Source organism: Neolamprologus multifasciatus, chromosome 18, assembly GCF_963576455.1.
Source record: "Neolamprologus multifasciatus chromosome 18, fNeoMul1.2, whole genome shotgun sequence".
In the NCBI taxonomy this organism is placed as follows: Eukaryota; Metazoa; Chordata; class Actinopteri; order Cichliformes; family Cichlidae; genus Neolamprologus; species Neolamprologus multifasciatus.
Genome location: NC_140456.1, coordinates 35550802 through 35569083, shown reverse-complemented (window position 1 = coordinate 35569083; position 18282 = coordinate 35550802). Strand labels below are relative to the sequence as shown.

General features: G+C 44.1%; 2 protein-coding genes across 4 annotated transcripts in view; one reads left to right on the top strand and one right to left on the bottom strand.

The window, feature by feature from the left end:
- Positions 1–18282, top strand: part of LOC146498537 (protein NLRC3-like) — an 80340-nt gene that overhangs the window by 30432 nt on the left and 31626 nt on the right. Inside the window, exons 9-20 of one of the 3 annotated variants that reach the window (XM_085139924.1) lie at positions 3494–3651; positions 5503–5643; positions 5751–5900; positions 5968–6130; positions 6435–6492; positions 7908–7997; positions 8157–8233; positions 8347–8528; positions 8743–8889; positions 9653–9759; positions 9833–10012; positions 10460–11857. The exons of the other annotated variants lie outside the window; for them this stretch is intronic. Of the exons in view, the coding sequence (XP_084996050.1) occupies positions 3494–3651; positions 5503–5643; positions 5751–5900; positions 5968–6130; positions 6435–6492; positions 7908–7997; positions 8157–8233; positions 8347–8528; positions 8743–8889; positions 9653–9759; positions 9833–10012; positions 10460–10756 (1750 nt within the window). The 3' untranslated portion in view covers positions 10757–11857. Of the gene's footprint in view, positions 1–3493; positions 3652–5502; positions 5644–5750; positions 5901–5967; positions 6131–6434; positions 6493–7907; positions 7998–8156; positions 8234–8346; positions 8529–8742; positions 8890–9652; positions 9760–9832; positions 10013–10459; positions 11858–18282 lie in introns of those variants that run through there. 3 annotated transcript variants of the gene reach the window in all.
- On the bottom strand, positions 11227–16784 carry LOC146498538 (acyl-coenzyme A thioesterase 11-like). The gene is made up of 10 exons (XM_085140058.1): positions 16732–16784; positions 16407–16526; positions 16197–16335; positions 15395–15450; positions 15220–15286; positions 14141–14224; positions 13933–14066; positions 11982–12149; positions 11782–11908; positions 11227–11710 (listed from the first exon to the last, which is right to left on the bottom strand). Exons 1-10 carry the CDS (start codon positions 16767–16769, stop codon positions 11582–11584), a joined length of 1062 nt encoding a protein of 353 aa, XP_084996184.1. The 5' UTR covers positions 16770–16784; the 3' UTR covers positions 11227–11581.

Genomic DNA, 18282 nt, shown 5'->3' with positions numbered 1-18282 from the left:
ATATCTTTCCAATTTATCCAATAAAATTGAGTGATTGATTGTGTCGAAGGCCTTTTTGAGATCAACAAAAATACCAAGTGCATATTTATTTTTATCCAGTGTATCAGTAATTTCTTCTACTGCCTCAATTATAGCCATTGAAGTGGTTCTTTGCGTTCTGAAACCATACTGACCAACATTAATTATTTGATGTTTTTCAAGGAATTTTTCCAATCTTGAATTAAAAAGTTTTTCTAGAATTTTTGAGAATTGAGGCAGTAGAGAAATAGGCCTATAATTGGTAAAACTGTGTTTGTCATTACTTTTGTATAGTGGTATTACTTTCGCAATTTTCATTTTTTTTGGAAAACAACTGGACTGAAATGATAAATTACAGATATATGTTAAGGGACTAGCAATATTCAGAATAACCTGTTTAACTACAGACATATTTATGTCATGATAATCCATTGAAGACTTACTTTTACATTTTAATGTGATATTTATTACTTCTTGCTCATTTGTAGCTGAGAGGAACAGTGAAGAGGGATTTGATTTTATATTACTGATATTTTCATTTTTATGACACGGGATGTCCGCTGCTAGTTCAGGGCCAACATTTATGAAGAATTTATTGAACCCATCGACAATATTACTCATGTTGTGATTTTCACCATTTGCATCAGTAAAACATTCAGGATATGATGTTCCAGAAGATCCTTGTTTAATTAAGTTGTTTAACACATCCCAAGTTCCTTTTATATTGTTTTTATTTTCATATAATCTTCTTCTATAATAAAGTTGTTTGCTCGTTCTTATAATATCAGTCAATTTATTTCTATATGTTTTATATCTTTGTTCCAATTCTTTTGTTTTTACTTTGATGAACTGTTTATACAGATTGTTTTTCTTTTTGCAAGCATTGATAATTCCTTTTGTGAGCCAAGGACTTTTTATCTTTTTTTTCTTTGTCATGTGTTCATTTACAGGACAATGTTTATTGTACAACATGGTAAAAATATCTAGAAAATTATCATAAGCCTTGTCCACATCTGACTCTTCATACACCGAACTCCAATCTTGTTGTGCGGAATCAAAATTGAAGGCATGAATTGCTTCTTCATTTATTGTTCGCTTTCCTATCGTAATCTTGGTATCTATTTTTTTTAAATCACAGTCACACAAAGTAAAAACTGGTAAGTGGTCAGTTATATCACAGACAAGCAGGCCACTATTAATTTGGAAATCCATGACATTAGTAAAAATGTTGTCAATAATAGTGGCGCTATGTAATGTTATTCTGCTTGGCTTTGTTATTGTTGGATATAGTGATAAGCTGTACATCGTGTCAGTAAAGTCATCAATGGCTTTTAACCTTGTTGGGTTTAGCAAGTCAATATTAAAATCACCACAGATGAATAGTAATTTTTGGTTCACCGAAGCAAACGTTTTTTCTATCCATTCATTAAAAGTGTCAATACTTGAACTGGGTGTCCGATATATGCAACTTATTATAACATTTCTCTTTTTTTCATTCATGATCTCAATAGTCAAACATTCCAAAATTCCATCAATAGCCATAGACATCGTTGTTACAACATTATATTTTATAGAGTTATGAACATATATAGCAACCCCGCCGCCCACCTTATTTAATCTATTCATGTATTTTAAATCATATCCATTCAAACAGAAATCTATTCCTTTATCGACATTGAACCAAGTTTCAGTGATGGCTATAAGACTAAAGGGGCGAGAAAATTGTTGCAAATAGTCCTTAATGAAATCAAAATTAGAGTACATACTTCTGCTGTTAAAGTGAATTAATGAGAGCTTCCCGTCTAGGTTGATTTTTTTTTCATATTGTTCCTGTGTGAAATAATTAAAATTTTTAACAAAAGAAGAGAGAAAGTTACTTTCAGAATCTATTTCTGGATCTATTATATTATGCTCCTTATATTCACAATCTAGATCAATTACTTTCTGTTGAAGAATTAATTTCAACGTGTCCATGTCATTTCCTGGTGTAATTGATACATTGGTGTCAGTTATACTTGTCCAGATCCTCCATGTTCCTCACTATCAATACTTTTGCCTCTTCTGGTGTCCCGTTTAGCTTAATGAAAATCCCCCCTAGGGGGGGCGCAGAGCAATTGCAGGGGGGTCGGTATGAAAAGGGAAAAAAACAAAACGCTTGGACACTGCTAGCACGGCGCCCACAGAAACGCAAAGCAGGAGATGAAGCATCGCTGAATATGTTTCCAAACCAACTTCATTCTAAGCCAAAGACTAGAAAATATGGTGAAGCAAATCTTCCCTTTGGCTTCACCTGCACAAGTGCAGAGGTAGGTCTCCCTGCAGGATTGGTTTTCCCTTCATCAGGAGCAGCGCTGGGCTGTTTAAATCACAGACAAACAGGATCCCACAGCTGTTTATGTTTTTAAACCCATTTTGCACAGAGAGACATTTTTTGAAAAATGTATTGACAGCAATGTTGAATATTATTACACAGGAAAAAACAACTACATGTAAAATAATCACAGCGTGATGCCTCTGCCTTTGTAAATGGAGGGACAGTAACTGTGTGTAAAACCTGCAGACAGTCAGATTAACAGTATTTTGTCTCTATCATTCTGCAATTCATCTCATGTAAACAATAACGTGGCCACAGCGTGACGTGAATAAAGGCACATACCTTTGATGTTGAGTGACGAACTCTGTATTCCTCGTCCACACGGAAACGCGAAAAGGAGTTTAAAAAATCTCAGTTTTCGGTGATTGGAAACGTTTACGTGGACGAAACAGCTGCGTGTTCAAAAACACCCGTGTAGGTGTGGACGTAGTGTAAAAGAGTTAGTAGTTTATTTTATTACTACCTGTAATTTATTGCAGATTACTTACATTTTTCTTGTAAAGCAAAGGGGGGCGCAGCAGAAAAAGTTTGGGAACCAGTGCTGTAACTATGAGACAGATGGCTGACACACGAACCTGTGGGAAGTAACATGTTTGTAGAAATGTGAAAATGTTCATGCCATAATCCCTCCCATGTTTCCGTGGGGCACTGTGGAGTAATGCACAATTCTTCCAACAGAACAGTGAAGATTACATAACAGAAGAGCTTCACAGCTCGTCAGGCAGCAAGTGGACACTGAAGAGTGTGTGTGCCTTATCAGAAGGAAAACTGTTCTCTGCACCTGAGATAAAGGATCGTATAAAAGAAGAGTGAGCGCTCCCTGAGGTCTCCTACTTCTTAGACATTTGAACCTGGACAGGAGGAGAAAGACGTGTGAGAATGGCAGGAGAGGCTAAAAGGAGAGATGAACGAACTGCTGGAGGATCAGAAGGAAAGCAAAACAGGTTGGAGACAAATCAGTTGCTCTTTAATAAAATAGATGAAGCAGCATGTACACTTGTGAGACATGCACGTGTAAGCTCAGGTAAACCTCTACAACATGCTGAAATGCTGCTTCTAACACAGAATAGACAGACCAGCATTAATCGTGTATTCCCACAGGATGGAGCCCGAGGCTGACGATCAGCGAGTGGAGCGAGGTCAAAAGAAGCGTGGCGTGCTGCCCAAACGACTGCTGATAATGTCGTCTGTGGCTGTTGTGCTCATCGTGCTGCTGACTGTCATCGTTGTGCCTGTTGTGCTGCTCACTAAGACGTCAGGTACATTTTTACAATATGTACGATATAAATGATAAAACAATGATGCAACTTTATGATCCAGATGATGAAAAGTACCTGAGTAAATGTATTTATTACTCATCACCATGCAGCAGCCTTTACCCACCTGTGGCCTTTCTTCAAAGCATTTCTCTGCATTGGATCTGAACAACAGTCAAATCTGAGCAGACGTGCCAAAGCTTTGTTTCTTGTTTTCTATTTGCACCATAGTTCTTCCAAATATTTCAGTTCAGGATTTTTTAACTGCTGTCATGTATACCATCAGTAAACTGTGACATTACTGCTTTTACCTAACCTTTTACCTGTATCTCAAAGACCTGCTTTAGTTGGATGAGCAGGCGACCACATTGGTTTGAGTCCGACCTGCGGCCCTTTGCTGCGTGTGTCCCCCTCCTTCCTCTTCACCGTGTCTGTCTAATAAGGCCAAACACAGACTGTAGGCTTAGCCGTGGTTCTGAAAGTCGAATGGAAGGTCAAAGTTCACGACTGGCAGTGTTGTGACATACATACCTACTGCATGTAGAGTTCACCTGAGTGTACAGTGACAGTAAGATGTCTTTGCACAGGTGAAACAGCCCACAGTGTTGCAGGGTTTCACAGGGTGCTGCAGCCTCCAGCAGTGGGCCTTCTCCAAACGTGACACTTAAATACTCGCTGTGTCAGCATCACAACTTTATATTGCTGCTGCTAAAATCAGTGGTTACAGTGATCAAAGTTCATTTGATATCATACTGCAGCTCATTGCAATGCCATGATGCATGAGTGCTCATCATTTGGCTTCTGGTCTTATGACAGGACCACAGTCATGTGGACAAAAAGTACACGGCTGCTTTGAACTGTGTGACTTTTGAATCAATTGACATGAAATGTAACAAAGATAATGTTACACAATGTGTTTTGTGCTATTAGACCTTGGTCTCTTTGAGTAATATGTGACAGTAGCTTCTTTAAAAAAGACACTAAGAAAAAAGCATTCATGAGTATCTGCAGCGTTAAGCCAGTGCAGACTTTCAAATCCCATCTGTCTCACAATGGCTTCATGCTGACAATCCCAAACACACTGCCAGTGCAGTAAAAGCATATCATGATAGAAAAACACACACGGGTCATTGTTGTGGACTGGCCACACTGGACCTGGAGCTTCAGGTTAAATATTCCCAAAGAGACGAGAGCTCGTGTGAGACAGGTTAGGCTGTTTGGACCAAATCTTTGAAGCTCGTTAGACCTGTACAGGCTGAGTGTTTCATACATTGCTCCCATTTAGTATTTTCCTAGGAAAACATGAAGAAATAAGAGGTGGCTACTGTAGCTGTTATCTTGTAGAATTAATATATTGATGTAAAAATAGTAAAACATGCGGTGTTTTGCACTTGGACCTACATCCATATGAACCTGATAACCTGCTGATGGCTAAATGATGTCACAGGGCTGTTACTGTCAAAAACACTGAGACCACTTACACCTTTTCTGAGTCTGGGGTTGATGTCATTCAAACAAAGAGTTCATACACAAACCATCAAAATTCAAGTCTGGCACCAGTTTTGCCACAAAGCAGCATTTCGACGTCTTTATTGGGCAACAAACAAAAAAGAAACGATATAATTATATGCAGAGACCTGGAGCTGACTGTGTGACTATGACAGGGATGGGTTTAAACAGAATCTTTAAGCTGAAGAAATGAATGAACTTTAAACAAACTGCTCTCCCAACAAAGAGCAGCCTCCCCAAAAACACACCGTCGGCTGTTTGAGTTGAAAGCTCCCAGTTCTGCTGTGACAGGGACTACGTACCTATGACTCTGTCACTGTCTTGCTGTCCAATCGTGTCCCTCAGCTCCTTCTTCTGCCTCGTTCTCTGGTGGAGACATGCTGGAGTACTTGGTGCAGACGGGGAACATCAGTGAAGCGGACGGCCTTTTGGCTACGTGGTTTCACCGAGCCAACAGCAAGGAGGACATGTACAAAGCGCTCATGGGTAAAAACACCCAAACTCACACAGACAACACTGCATTATTTGATGGTGTTGGTGCCTGAACCTACAGTCAGGTATAGACAAAACACCGCCTCCTGTCATCTTTTCAGGTGACACCATGATCTTGGAAGCTGACGTCACTCTCATGGGTTATGGGACCCCTGATGAAAAGCCAGTGCCGATCATGGCACACCCTCCCGACATATATAGTGACAACACTCTCGACGAATGGTTAGATGCTGTACTGGCTTCTGGAAAAGGTACAGATCAGAGCTGTCTCCACAGAACATCCATCAGATCAGTTTTTAAAGGCGTGTTTGTTTGCAGGCATCAAGTTGGACTTTAAGGCTCTGGAATCAGTGGGTTTGTCACTGGACCTGCTTAAACAAAAGGAAAGCAACAAGGGAATAAACAGACCTGTGTGGCTGAATGCAGACATCCTCAGAGGCCCCAACGTCCCAAGCTTTGTAGCTCCAGTCAATGGAAGCGGGTATGAAATCCTAGCTAGACCGGACACAGACCCTCGGACAGAGTTCAGAGTTAGGAAGGGAAAATGTCTAACATCTAAAGACTGATCGGAAGGTTGGTGGTTCGATCCCTGGCTCCTCCAGTCTGCATGCCAAGTGTCCCTGGGCATGATACTAGCCCCAGGTTGCTCTCCGATCTCAGCATGAATGTAGTTAGGAAGCACTAAAAAGCTTAGAAGAAAGTGATTGGGTGAGTGTTGTGTGGAGAACTTGGGAGAGCAGGAAAGCGCTATGTAAGAATCAGTCCATGTCTCCCTCTTTTTTCAGGTTTTTGGAGCTCGTTCAGGACAAGTTTCCAGATGTGACTTTGTCTCCTGGATGGAAGGTACAGCATGCTCACAGTAAGAATCCCATTGAACCACTGTAGCAGGCATGTGACGAGGCTCTGGGAATGTTCCTGTCAGAAACAGGAAGACACTCAAGGAATCCTGATCTGACATTTATGAGAGAATTCAAAGAAGAATTTTAACTTTGAGCTTCAAAACAATCCTTTGAGCTAAAGTAGACAAAACAGCTTTTATGTTCTTGTGATCCCTAAAATTAAAGAGAGTTGGATTAATGTTGACATACATTACCCATCAAGAGTTTGGACACCTTCTCATTTAATGGTTTTCTTTATTTCTACTACTTTCTACACTGCAGATACTGAAGACATCAAAGCAAGATATATGGAATTATGTAGCAAAGGAAAAATGATAACTCTAAATGTATTTAGATTCCTGTAAGTAGGCGCCCTTTGTTTTGTTGACAGAGCTGCGGCCTTCTCTCAGCTTCATGATGTCGTCACCTGAGATGGTTTCACCTCACAGGTGAGCCTGTCAGGGTTCATTGGTGGTGTTGGGACCATCAGTCGTGTTGTGCAGAAGTCAGGGCTGTTAGCTGTGTACCAACCTATTTGACAACTGTGGAAATTCATATTATGGCAAGAACCAATGAGCTAAGTAAAGAGAAACAACAGCCCATCATTACTGTAAGAACTGAAGGTCAGTCAGTTGGAAACTTTGAATGTGTCCCCAAGTGCAGTCAGAAAAACCATCAAGACTACGATGAAACTGTCTCACATGAGGACGCCCCAGGAAAGGAAGACCAGGAGTCCCTCTGCTGCTGAGGATACATTCATCCGAGTCACCAGCCTCAGAAATCACAAGTTAACAGCAGCTCAGATTAGAGCCCAGATAAATATCACACAGAGCTCCAGTAGCAGACACATCTCTACATGTTCAGAGCAGACTGTGGGAATCAGGCCTTTATGGTCAAACAGCTGCTAAGAAACCACGACTAAGGAAAAGCAACAAGCAGAGATTTGTTTGGGCCAAGAAACACGAGGAGTGGACATTAGACCATCTGTGCTTTGGTCTGATGAGTCCAAATCTGAGACCTTTGGTTCCACTTTGTGTATGGATGGTCTCTACATGCATGGTTCCCACTATGAAGCATGGAGTTGATGGTTTGCTGGTGTGGGGGGGCTTTACTGGTGACACTGTTGGAGATTTATTTAAACTGAAGGCACACTGACCCAGCATGGCTACCACAGCATCCTGCAGCAACATCCCATCATGTATTGTTCAACAGGACAATGACCCCAAACACATCTGCAGGCTGTGTGAGGGCTGTTTGACCAAGAAGGAGAGTGATGGAGGCCTGGCCTCCACAGTCACCTGGCCTGAACCCAGTGGAGATGGTAAACACATGGTTTATATTTTTGGCTGAACAACAGCTGTACCTGCTTTATTTCTTTAGGTACTCTACATTCACCAGCTCACAATCGAAACCTACTCCAGAGCCATGGTGGAAGAAATGTATAACATGATCAAAGACGTACCTCAAAGGGTGAGTGTGAATCCAGGTTTCAGTGGTCCCAGTAGGTGTTCGACACGCTCCCATCCCAACACGCCTGGGACAAATCGTCGGTGTGTTACGTGCTGGGATGAGAACGCTCTGAGGTGTCGGAGAAAGGCAGAGCTGACTGTTCAACGTTTCATCTCTTAGGTGACGTTCCCAGTCCACGCCATACTGGTTCGCAGCGGCTGGCAGCACCTGAGCTGGCTCCTCAACCAGTCACCACGGTAACATAACTTCCAAGTTTACTATGTCAGTGACTGAAAATCTGCAAACCAGTAACTGGGGGCTGCTGTCTGTCCATGAGCGCCACAGACTGACTGGTATGTTTTGTGTCTAGGTTCAGCCTGACTTTGTGGCAGGGCTCTGTTAACCCCAGCGTTAGCGACCTGCTGTTTGTCCGTGACAACACCCACCCGTGGCAAGTCTACTATGACATATATGAACCCACGCTGTCAGAATTTAAGCAGGCTGTAGGTGAGGAGCGTTTATGTGGAGCAGATTTACACAGATTATGTTTGGGTAAAATAATAATTGTGTTTGTGATTTATTCAAATCAACAGATTTGTTTTCAGTGAGTTCTTTCTGACTGTTGTTGAAGAATAAAGAAAAAGATTATTAGAAAAATCATTGAAAACTAAACCTTTTGCTCATTGTGTGTATTTGTTTAAGCTTCTGAGATGAAGAAGAGTTTGCTTCTGTTTAGTTCTTCCTGGTTCATTGTGTGTGTTCACAGGTAAGAAGGACAGCGTGAGGAGGTTCTATCCTGGAGGAGATCTGATGGAGTTTCTCCACCCAGGTTACAGCTCAGACCTCATGAACCGCCTGGCTGTGGCGTTGCTTCCCGTCACCGGCCGGGCCTCCCTGCTCCATCTGCTTTCAGGCAGGTTGACACAAACGTTTTACACCTCAGGGTTTATAACCTGATTTTAACGTGCCAGACTGAAACGCCCGGGCAAAGCACGCTCTCAAAGTTGTACTTTACATATGCTAGCGACATCTGGTGGAAACATTATGAATGACAGTGTGGCACTGTGGCGAGAAACACCAAGAAACTGCCTCATTTGTGCCACGAAGCATTCAGAGATCCCTCATGAGTTTTTTCTCAAGGTAATTTTAAAGTGAACTTGATGTATGACGTCATGTGGCAGCTGAACCTTTGTGTTCACATCGGTCATCAGGATGATGTTCTTAGTGACTCTTGGTGGCAGAAAAGCTGGTTTGAACATTTCTGAACCTGCTGATGTCCTGGGATTTTGACCGTTACAGTAACAATTGTGAAAAACAAAAACTATCTGTTGTTTTGGTAGAAATGAAAGCGACAGAAGTGTTCACAGCTGTGCTGAGCAGAGAGTACAGAGCACAGCTGCTTGATCAGAAATCAGTGTTTGAAGCCGCAGTGGACAGAGGCGGCGTGTTGGACAACGGGGAAGCGACTGCTGCATTGGTGCGGCAAACATTTGTCCCTTTGAGTATCAGTCGTGGTCACAGCCTGTCCCTCCCTTCATAGCTACGATCTCCTAATCACCTCATGATAATGCAGCATGTCACAGATCAGCTGTTCATCCTGATGATGTCAAACTGTAAACCTGCACATGCTGCTGTCGCACCACCTTAAAGTCACACTGAGTCTGTTTCACTAACAGGTGGGGGCAGCGGGATGCTGGTCGTTCGTGTGACCTCTGACAGCAGTCGACCTGGAGTCCTTCTGGTAGAAGGTTCTGGAAGGAGCTCAGAGCCCCTCACACTGCAGGTATCTGTAGATCACCAGCCAACCACCAGCTTGGTTACATTTTTATTAAGGCCAATCATGTGTGTGTTCTCAGGATGTTATTCAGACCCTCGGGCAGACTGCTGATGCCTCCTGGGGAATTTACCTGAGGGTCCATAGTCAGCAGCTTCTGGAGGCTTCTCTTCACCTGCTGCAGTCAGCCTACAGGGCCGACGAGCTCCACAGACCTGTGTGGATCAGCATGGAGGGCTTACAGAGCAGCGACAGCACAGCAGTAAGCACATCTGATCCCACCTGAAGCAGAGTCTGCAGACAATACGTTAATAAATAACAGAGCAGACGCATGTAACGTTTAACACACCTGGCTGGAAATCCATCAAACTAGAATCGAGCAGGTGTAGATGTTGGAGCCTCCTTTTGAGGGTCCACCCTGGCTGGGAAACTCATCACACCCCCACAGAAAGAGTTATTTGAGATTAATGTTGGAATTGTAGCAAGCTTGAGTTGTATAAGCTGCCATGTTTGTCAGACGGTCCCCAAGCAAATGCAATCCTCTGTTCTTCATGAAGGCTTTTTAGCTGCTCAGGCTTGGTGAGCAAAACTCAAGTTCACTACCAATCCAACAATGTCCAGTGCCGATCCAGTTAGACGATGGAAAAGTGTCATTTTTAGTCGTTGGAGTGTTCTTGCTGTTTCATAGTCTTCCTCCTCTTTGCTCCAGGTTTTTGTGTCCACAGTCGAGCGCCTGTTTCCATACGTCACTGTAGTCCTGGCTGAGCACAAATGGCCTCCTCGGATCCCAGCGGCGGTGTCGCAGAGGGTGGCTCTACACCTGAATGCAGCATCGCTGCCCACGGGGCAGGAGCAGCTTTATGCTTTACTGGGAATGATGGACAAATACGACTTTATCATTGAGGTGGACACAAAGAAAGGTGGTGAAGCTGCCGCTGTGGTGAAGGAGCTCAGTGCACAGCGTGCAGGGAGAGCAAGCAGAAGCCTGTATATTCTACCTCAGTGATCACAGCAGGTTTCAATGTGCTTTTATATTCAAAGTCACCACAGAGTCTCAGTTTGTCTCAGTGTGTAGATAAATGCTGCTGCTTTGGGTTGCTGAAGTTAACATCATCATACTGTATATATATGATTCAATGATTATTATAACATTCATAATAAATTCTATTAAAGGAACCAAGTCCAAAACCAGAATTAGCCTCTGAGCCTGTGTGAGCCAGTCCGAGGTTTGTGATTGGCTACAGCAGCAGCTGACCACGGCGCACACATATGAAACGCTCTCCTGCTGTAGCTAACACTTCACATGCAGCCCGCCTCTCTTACTGACTGCAGCACTGCATTTATTTGCATCCATAAATCTTTAAAGTGTCACAGGTGACATCAGTGCTCTCAGTCTCACTCGGTACTTTTAATGCTGATTTTTGAACGTTTACAACAAAGAAAATCATCCATCACTCGATTAAAACAAGAAAAAAATACAACACAACACTTTACTGTAGTTCAGTGGAAAAAGTGAATATTCATGTTTTAAACCAGCACGTCATGTTGAACTGCAGAAAACAGTTATAGTGTTAAAATGAACCTGCATTAAGTACAAGCCCACACCTGTACAGCTGTTACAGTCATGTACCTCAAACATGAACAGCAGCTTAACAACTCAGTAACTGACACAGCGGCTGATTTTACTCACTTAACAAGTAGATTTTTACTGCTGACCTTTGTATCAATCCATGAAATGATCATAAAGTCTTCCCACCACATAAACCAAGCAGGCTGTCCCTACAGTGAGCGTCTGGTGCTGAGGAGAGCCTCGGACAGGCTGCTGCCGCTGTCACAGTCTGTTCCTGGTCAAGTACTGGCTGCAGGAGCAGAAGGTGTGGTAGAAAGAGGAGGACAGGCCGGCAATATCTGTGGAGATGTAGGGAAGGACCTCCGGAGACGCCTGGTTAAAGTAGCTGATCTGAAAGAAAGATAACACACTAATAACAGCCAGCTGTGATAAGAGTATATGTACGATGCTGTTGTTCTCACCAGTGACTTGTTGTCTTTGGTCTCCAGTATGGTGAATCCAGCACACAGAACCTCTCCTCTGTTATAGCCTTCAGTGGGAGGCTGAGTGGGCAGGGACACTGAGCGTAGGGCGATGACATATGGGTCTCTGAAGGAAAACAGAAAGGGAACGCATCAGGAAATCCTGCAGGACACAGGTGGATGGATCTGGTTCTACTGACCCGCTGCCACATGGCTTCCTTTTGGAGGCCAACAGGATGAAGTCCTGGAGAATCCCTTTTGCCTGATTGGCTGCAGTGGGAGATCCCATCGCGCCATGACGCACCGATGGAGTCACCACACGATATATGAAGTCATCGTTGTCGACCAGCTGAATCAGCTCGCACTTCCTGTTTGAGGAAACACATACACACTGTGAAAAAGGTGACTGACAGCACTGTTTAAAGACTGAGCTGCAGTTTACTCCACATGTATCCACGGCAGAGGCAAACAGCTGCTTCTGTGCTTCACCAGCTGAGGGTGGAGCTCGTGCATAGGGACACTGAAGGGGAAACTACATAACAAAGGGCTTGGTGATGACATCACCCAGATCTCCACCCATCTCTGCTGCTTATCCTTCTCAGGGTCGCAGGGGGTGGAGCCTATCAAAGCCGTCTTTGAGGCAGGGTACACACTGGACAGGTCGCCAGTCGGTCGCAGGGCTAAACACGACCATTCACACCTGTGTGAGAGTTTCCAGTTAACCTAACCCACTAACTGCATGTCCTTGGACTGTGGAGGAAGCTGGAGGACAGGGGAGAACCAGGGAGTAAATCTAAACTCAGGGGGGCGCGGGGAGAACCCAGGGGACGCGGGGAGAACCCAGGGAGACGCGGGGGGAACCCAGGGGACGCGGGGAGAACCCAGGGGACGCGGGGGGAACATGCAAACTCCCCCGCTTGATGCAATGATAGCATATTAGATGGAGCTGTAAATCTAAACTCCACCTTACAATCCAACGTATTAAAAACCCTCACTTGGCGCAGACTCCTGCCCCAAGTGAGGGCAGGAGTCTGCGCCACTGTGATACCTCAGTGACCGATCCACAACTTCCAGTTACTGTTTTAAAACTGGGATTTCCCACAGTGTCAAGTCAAGTCACGTTTATTTATAAAGCACATTTAAAAACAACCAAGGCTGACCAAAGTGCTGTGCAATAAAATACAAATATAAAATACAATAAAACACAAGTACATAAAACACCTCACTGATAAAACAATAAGTTAATACAGTAAGTTAACCTTGCTAAAAGCCAACGAGAAGAGGTGAGTTTTAAGAGCAGTTTTAAAAGTTCCTAGGCTTGTGGAGAATCTGATGTGAGGAGGTAAACTGTTCCACAGTCTGGGTGCAGCCACAGCAAAAGCCCTCTCTCACCTAGTCTTTAATCTGTACCTGGGAACATCTAAAAGCATCAGGTCTGCTGACCTCAAAGATCTCCTGGGGCAGTAAATGCTAAGAAGCTCTGCCAGGTAAGGAGGTGCAGTACCGTTAAGAACCTTAAAAACCAGCAGTAAAATTTTAAAATCAATCCTAAAAGCAACTGGGAGCCAGTGGAGAGAGCAGAGGACCGGAGTGATGTGGTCTCTCTTTTTGGAACCGGTCAGCATGCGAGCAGCAGCGTTCTGCACCAGTTGGAGGCGATGCAGACAGGAACGATCTAAACAGTGGTCTGCTCCACCAGCACAGGCCCACGGTGTTGACAGCATCGGAGACAAAGCTCCGCCTCCTCCACAGACATGTTCTTTCCACCACCTGCTGGTCATGAGATCAATGCAAAGGGTAAGGCTGCAAATCTAAGCAGCCAGGATGAGTTTCATCTGCAGGCTGGCTCGGCTGGGGGAGAGCCACCGTTCCCCTTTTATTTAAACGTGAGAATAAAGAGACAGACAGGCCCTCACAGCTAATGTCACTTTAACCTTAACTGATAACATGTCAGCCTCAGTGCAAAGTGAGCAGCATGAACCTAAACCACACATCGCTTATTTTTAACCCTGAGCCTCAGAAAAGTCCATCATTGGAATCGGAGAACAATACCGAGGCAGCGAGTAGAAACAGGGCCGAGCGACTGCTGCTGTGAAGCACAGAAACCGCTGATCGTAGCAAAGGTCAAACAGACGAGTCCCAGAGTCTTACTTATAATGCGAGTCCCAGCTCGGCCTGTTGCTCAGCTCAGCGAGTAAATCAAAGGCTCTGTGAGCAGGAACGTCCACCTCACATTCAATCTTGAAACTCAGCATGGACTTCTGCTCCAGGGTGTAAAGCTGAACCTGTGAACACAACATAAAGCACCGATGGGGGCAGACTCACACAAACAAACAGCTCATTAGTGAGAAGCACATACCTGGTCCTTCTCACAGCTCAGGCGCCAGTTGCTTCTGGCTGCCAGCATCTTCAGAGCTGAGACGTTGTTATAGCTCAGATACACCTGGAAGCACAAACACAGGAAACACCACAAACTCATCTCCAGAGCTCAGCGTTAGCAGGCCGCCTCCCGCCATTCAAATACTACTTATTATATATGAATCAGTGCCGTCCAACAGTTCAATTCAACTTTATTTATATAGCGCCAAATCACAACAAAAGTCGCCTCAAGGCGCTTCATAGATAAAGAGAAAAACCCAATAATCATATGACCCCCTATGAGCAGCACTTTGGTGACAGTGGGAAGGAAAAACTCCCTTTTAACAGGAAGAAACCTCCAGCAGAACCAGGCTCAGGGAGGGGCGGGGCCATCTGCTGTGATTGGTTGGTGAGAGAAGGAACAGTGTAAGTATTAAGGGTGCAAAATGAAGACAAACTGCTGCAGCACTATTTCTCATCTGCAGTGAAGGTGAAGCACAGCGGTGCGACTCGTCGGCCTGTCGACTAAATCAGTCTGCAGGCGCGGTGAGAGTCTGACTGTGGCTCAGCTTTGGAGCTAAGTGGGACATAAACACGCTGAGGTCTGCTCGGTCAGATCATACACTGACATATAAACTGCAGTGGAACAAACAAATAAAATCACTGAACATCCTTTAAGAAAGAAACAGAAATCATGTCCCAAAAGTCGTGACGACGCACCACCGACACACAGCTGAGACGCTGATGTGGGTGAAAAGAAACTAAATGAGCCTATTAAAGGTTTACTGTGTCCAGCTCAAGCACAGGCTGTGACATCATCAACGACAGCTGATGAGCAGCTCTGTGGAAATCAAAAATACTGTTTTATGTCCGGTTTTTATAGATTCAGCTACAGAAATGAGAACTAATGATGTTTTTGTGACAAGCTGCTAGCAACAAGGTGCCTACACAATCAGTGCCAAGTTGTCTGTTATTTGTAATACAGTAATATACACATGTATGTAAAGAAGGTTTGACTTCTCTCCCGTGAGTCCTGGACTAACGTGAGCAGTACAGGTGACGCGTGGAGCTTCTCCTCACCTGGTTGGTGGGATCCCAGGGAACAGACAGAGGCACCTCCCCCTGCGTGCGGGAAATGATGTACTTCCTAAACACAGTTACAGGAATCAGGATGATGGCACTGTGGGTCTGTGCAGCTGCACAACAAAAGCTGATGTAAACGCAGAGACTTTAGGGGCTGTTTGGAGACATGTACCTGTCCAGCCTGATCTTTTTCCTGGCTGTTGCCTCCTGAAACCTCCTTTGTCCTTCCTGTAAATGAGAGACACACAGGCAGAGGGCACCAGTGTGTAACACAGCAGGCAGATTCCCAGCACCAGTTCATGACCAGTACACCGATCTGTGCTACAAACTGAGTGGAGTGTTATTACTCGGTGTTTGTTCGTGCTGATAACGATCTACGACTACAGCGAGCGCCCTTCAGCCTGTAACGACACCATGGTCGCTCCATCAGACGGGTTTATGACTGATAACATGATTTGAAGTTCACAGCTCTGATCTTTGCTCAGCCTTCGGCTTAATGGTTAATCGAGTGTTTCTGCACCTTCTGTTTATGATACTCATGTTTTATTCTACAGGACGATCTCCACAAACTGCTTCACCACAGTGTGAATGAAGCTGACACCAACTGTCAATCTACTGCTCCACCCTTTTTAACAACACCACCAGAGGCCATGTTTCCTGCTCATCCATCCATCAGCACCACGGGCGGTGTAAAAGACCGACCCAGCTACACTGATGTCACCCGCTGCTTTCTCTGAGCTCACCTTGGATCAGCTGTTATCAGGAGTCTGGCTGTGAAATCAAACGTTCACAGGCTGATGTCTTGTGACTGACACCTTGTTAGCCAATCAGAGTGCGGTTTCATACCACAAATTCTGAAGCAGATTTCATGTCTTTCAGTCAGTATTAGCCAATCACAGACAGCCGCGTCACATCCAGACACTTTACGGATGCAGCACGCTAACGAGCCGTTTGTGAGCGTTAGCTTAACTCACCAGGGGTTCAGGTCGTATCCGTGGTAATGTGCGTGGCTTCCCGCCATCATCGAGCACCTCAAAGGTCATGAAGGCGGAGTTTATGTGTCGGTTAGGCCCCTCCTCGTGGTAGGCCTCCGCACGCACGCCCACCTCCATGCTGCAGTAAGGACACGTGTCAGTTCTCTGTCTGCTGCACAGCTGCAGCGCTGAGCCAGTGTTCTGGGATACCTGTTTCTGAAGGCGTTGTTCACGATCGCCTTCAGCAGCAATCTGTCTCCAACCTGAGAAGGTCCTCTGAAGGTGAACATGTCGATGGCTCGAAGGGTGGGAGGAGCCTGAGACAGACGACTGCAAGCAAAGAGCACAGAGACAATAGGCCATGACCTCCCACGCGCTCGCCGTGTTCAGGTTACTCATACAGATACAGCTGGACAGATCCTTTAATCTGCACCAGGACTGAACTACACTGATCACAATATGGAGGTCAAAGGTCAAAATGATGCATCCTATTTTTAGGTAAAAATATGAAGGAAAGAAGTGTTTGTGACTGTACCTGGCAGCGATTGTAGCTACATTCACCATCCAGGCCATGATCTGCCCTCCAAATGTGTTTACCTGGGATTCAAACACACCTCATGCATGATCTGACAGTCATGTCTCAGCGGTACGATGACACACTGATGCACTGAACAGTCACATATATGTGCACATGTAAAACAGCTGGGCCTCATTTACAAACCTGTGTGTAGGATCCATACGCGCTGATCCACACAGGTGTGCACACGGGTGTTCACTGTTCATAGACATAAACTACACCTTTCTTGCTGCTACTTCAAAGCACATTGTGCGCTGTCTGTCCTGCGTGCTGCACAACAACATTCAGTATTTAGTATTTACTGCTGTTTACACTTAGCTAGATTAATGTGATGGTGTTGTGTTTAGTATGTTGCTCTGTTTGTTTTTCCTTGTTTTCTCTTCTTTCTCTTTTTATGTTTCCTTTCTCACTGTCCCTCTCCCCTTCTGTTTTTCTTTTCCTTCCTCTTTCTTTCTCCCTTTCCTATCCCTCAGTCATGTCTGTCCCGTCTGTAACAACTGAAAATAAAATAAATAATAACAACAAAGGTCGATCAAATGGACCAATACGGCAAAGCTGTGATGATCCACTTGGTAAAGTAAATCCGTTGAGTCTCCTTGTTGGTCTTCAGACAACAGATCTGGCAAAGAAACCAAAACCAAATCGCTCTGACAGCAGCCGTCAGCGCCTCAGTTCACGCTCAGAAGTAGTCAGTGTTTGGAGGCCATGAGCTGATGTTTTGAACCAAAAAAGGAGTAAAAGAAATAAAACTACTGCATCTCTATGGAACGCCAGGACTGCCATAATGAATTAATTAAATACACCATTAAATAATTAATTAAATAAATAGTTATGACACATTTAATTAATTATTTATGCATTTCACATTTTAATTAATTATTGACACATTTAATTAATTATTTATGTATTTCACATTTTAATTAATTATTGACACATTTAATTAATTAATTATGTATTTCACATTTTAATTAATTATTGACACATTTAATTAATTAATTATTGACACATTTAATTAATTATTTAATGATATGTTTATTTATTTCATTTTGGCAGTCCTGGCGCCTGGCTCTCACCATGAAATAATTTTATCTGTCAGCCTCACCCATCAAACTCAGGGGGCGGGGCTAACGCTGATCGACTCAAAACCATTGCTTTGGCCTGGTGGCCATTGTTTTTAGCACACAACAACCAGCATGTGGAAACTAACAGAACTGAACTTTGAAAAACCCTGTTTGTGTGTCACCAAATACAGTTTTAATATTTTTTTAGCTGAGAATGTAGCGGTTTAATCTTCATGTGTCTGGTCGGTTTGTCAAGATAGAGCCTCTTTGTAAAAGTGCTTCGATGATTTCGGAGATGTCTGCCCAGTCTCACGGCAAAGCGTGGATAGACCCGCTCGGCTCGCAAGCAATCGAGCTGTTATTACCACCGACAAAGCGCAGGCCCCGGTACACAGCTGTAATAACCCCGCTGACACTGACTTATTTTACTGAGGTTATATTTATCAGG

Coding starts and splice junctions, on each gene's coding strand:
- LOC146498538 (XM_085140058.1), bottom strand. CDS start 16,769: ATGGCCTGGATGGTGAATGTAGCTACAATCGCTGCCAG. Junction 16,336..16,406: donor AACAACGCCTTCAGAAACAG/GTATCCCAGAAC, acceptor TCCTTACTGCAG/CATGGAGGTGGGCGTGCGTG. Junction 15,287..15,394: donor AAAAAGATCAGGCTGGACAG/GTACATGTCTCC, acceptor AACTGTGTTTAG/GAAGTACATCATTTCCCGCA.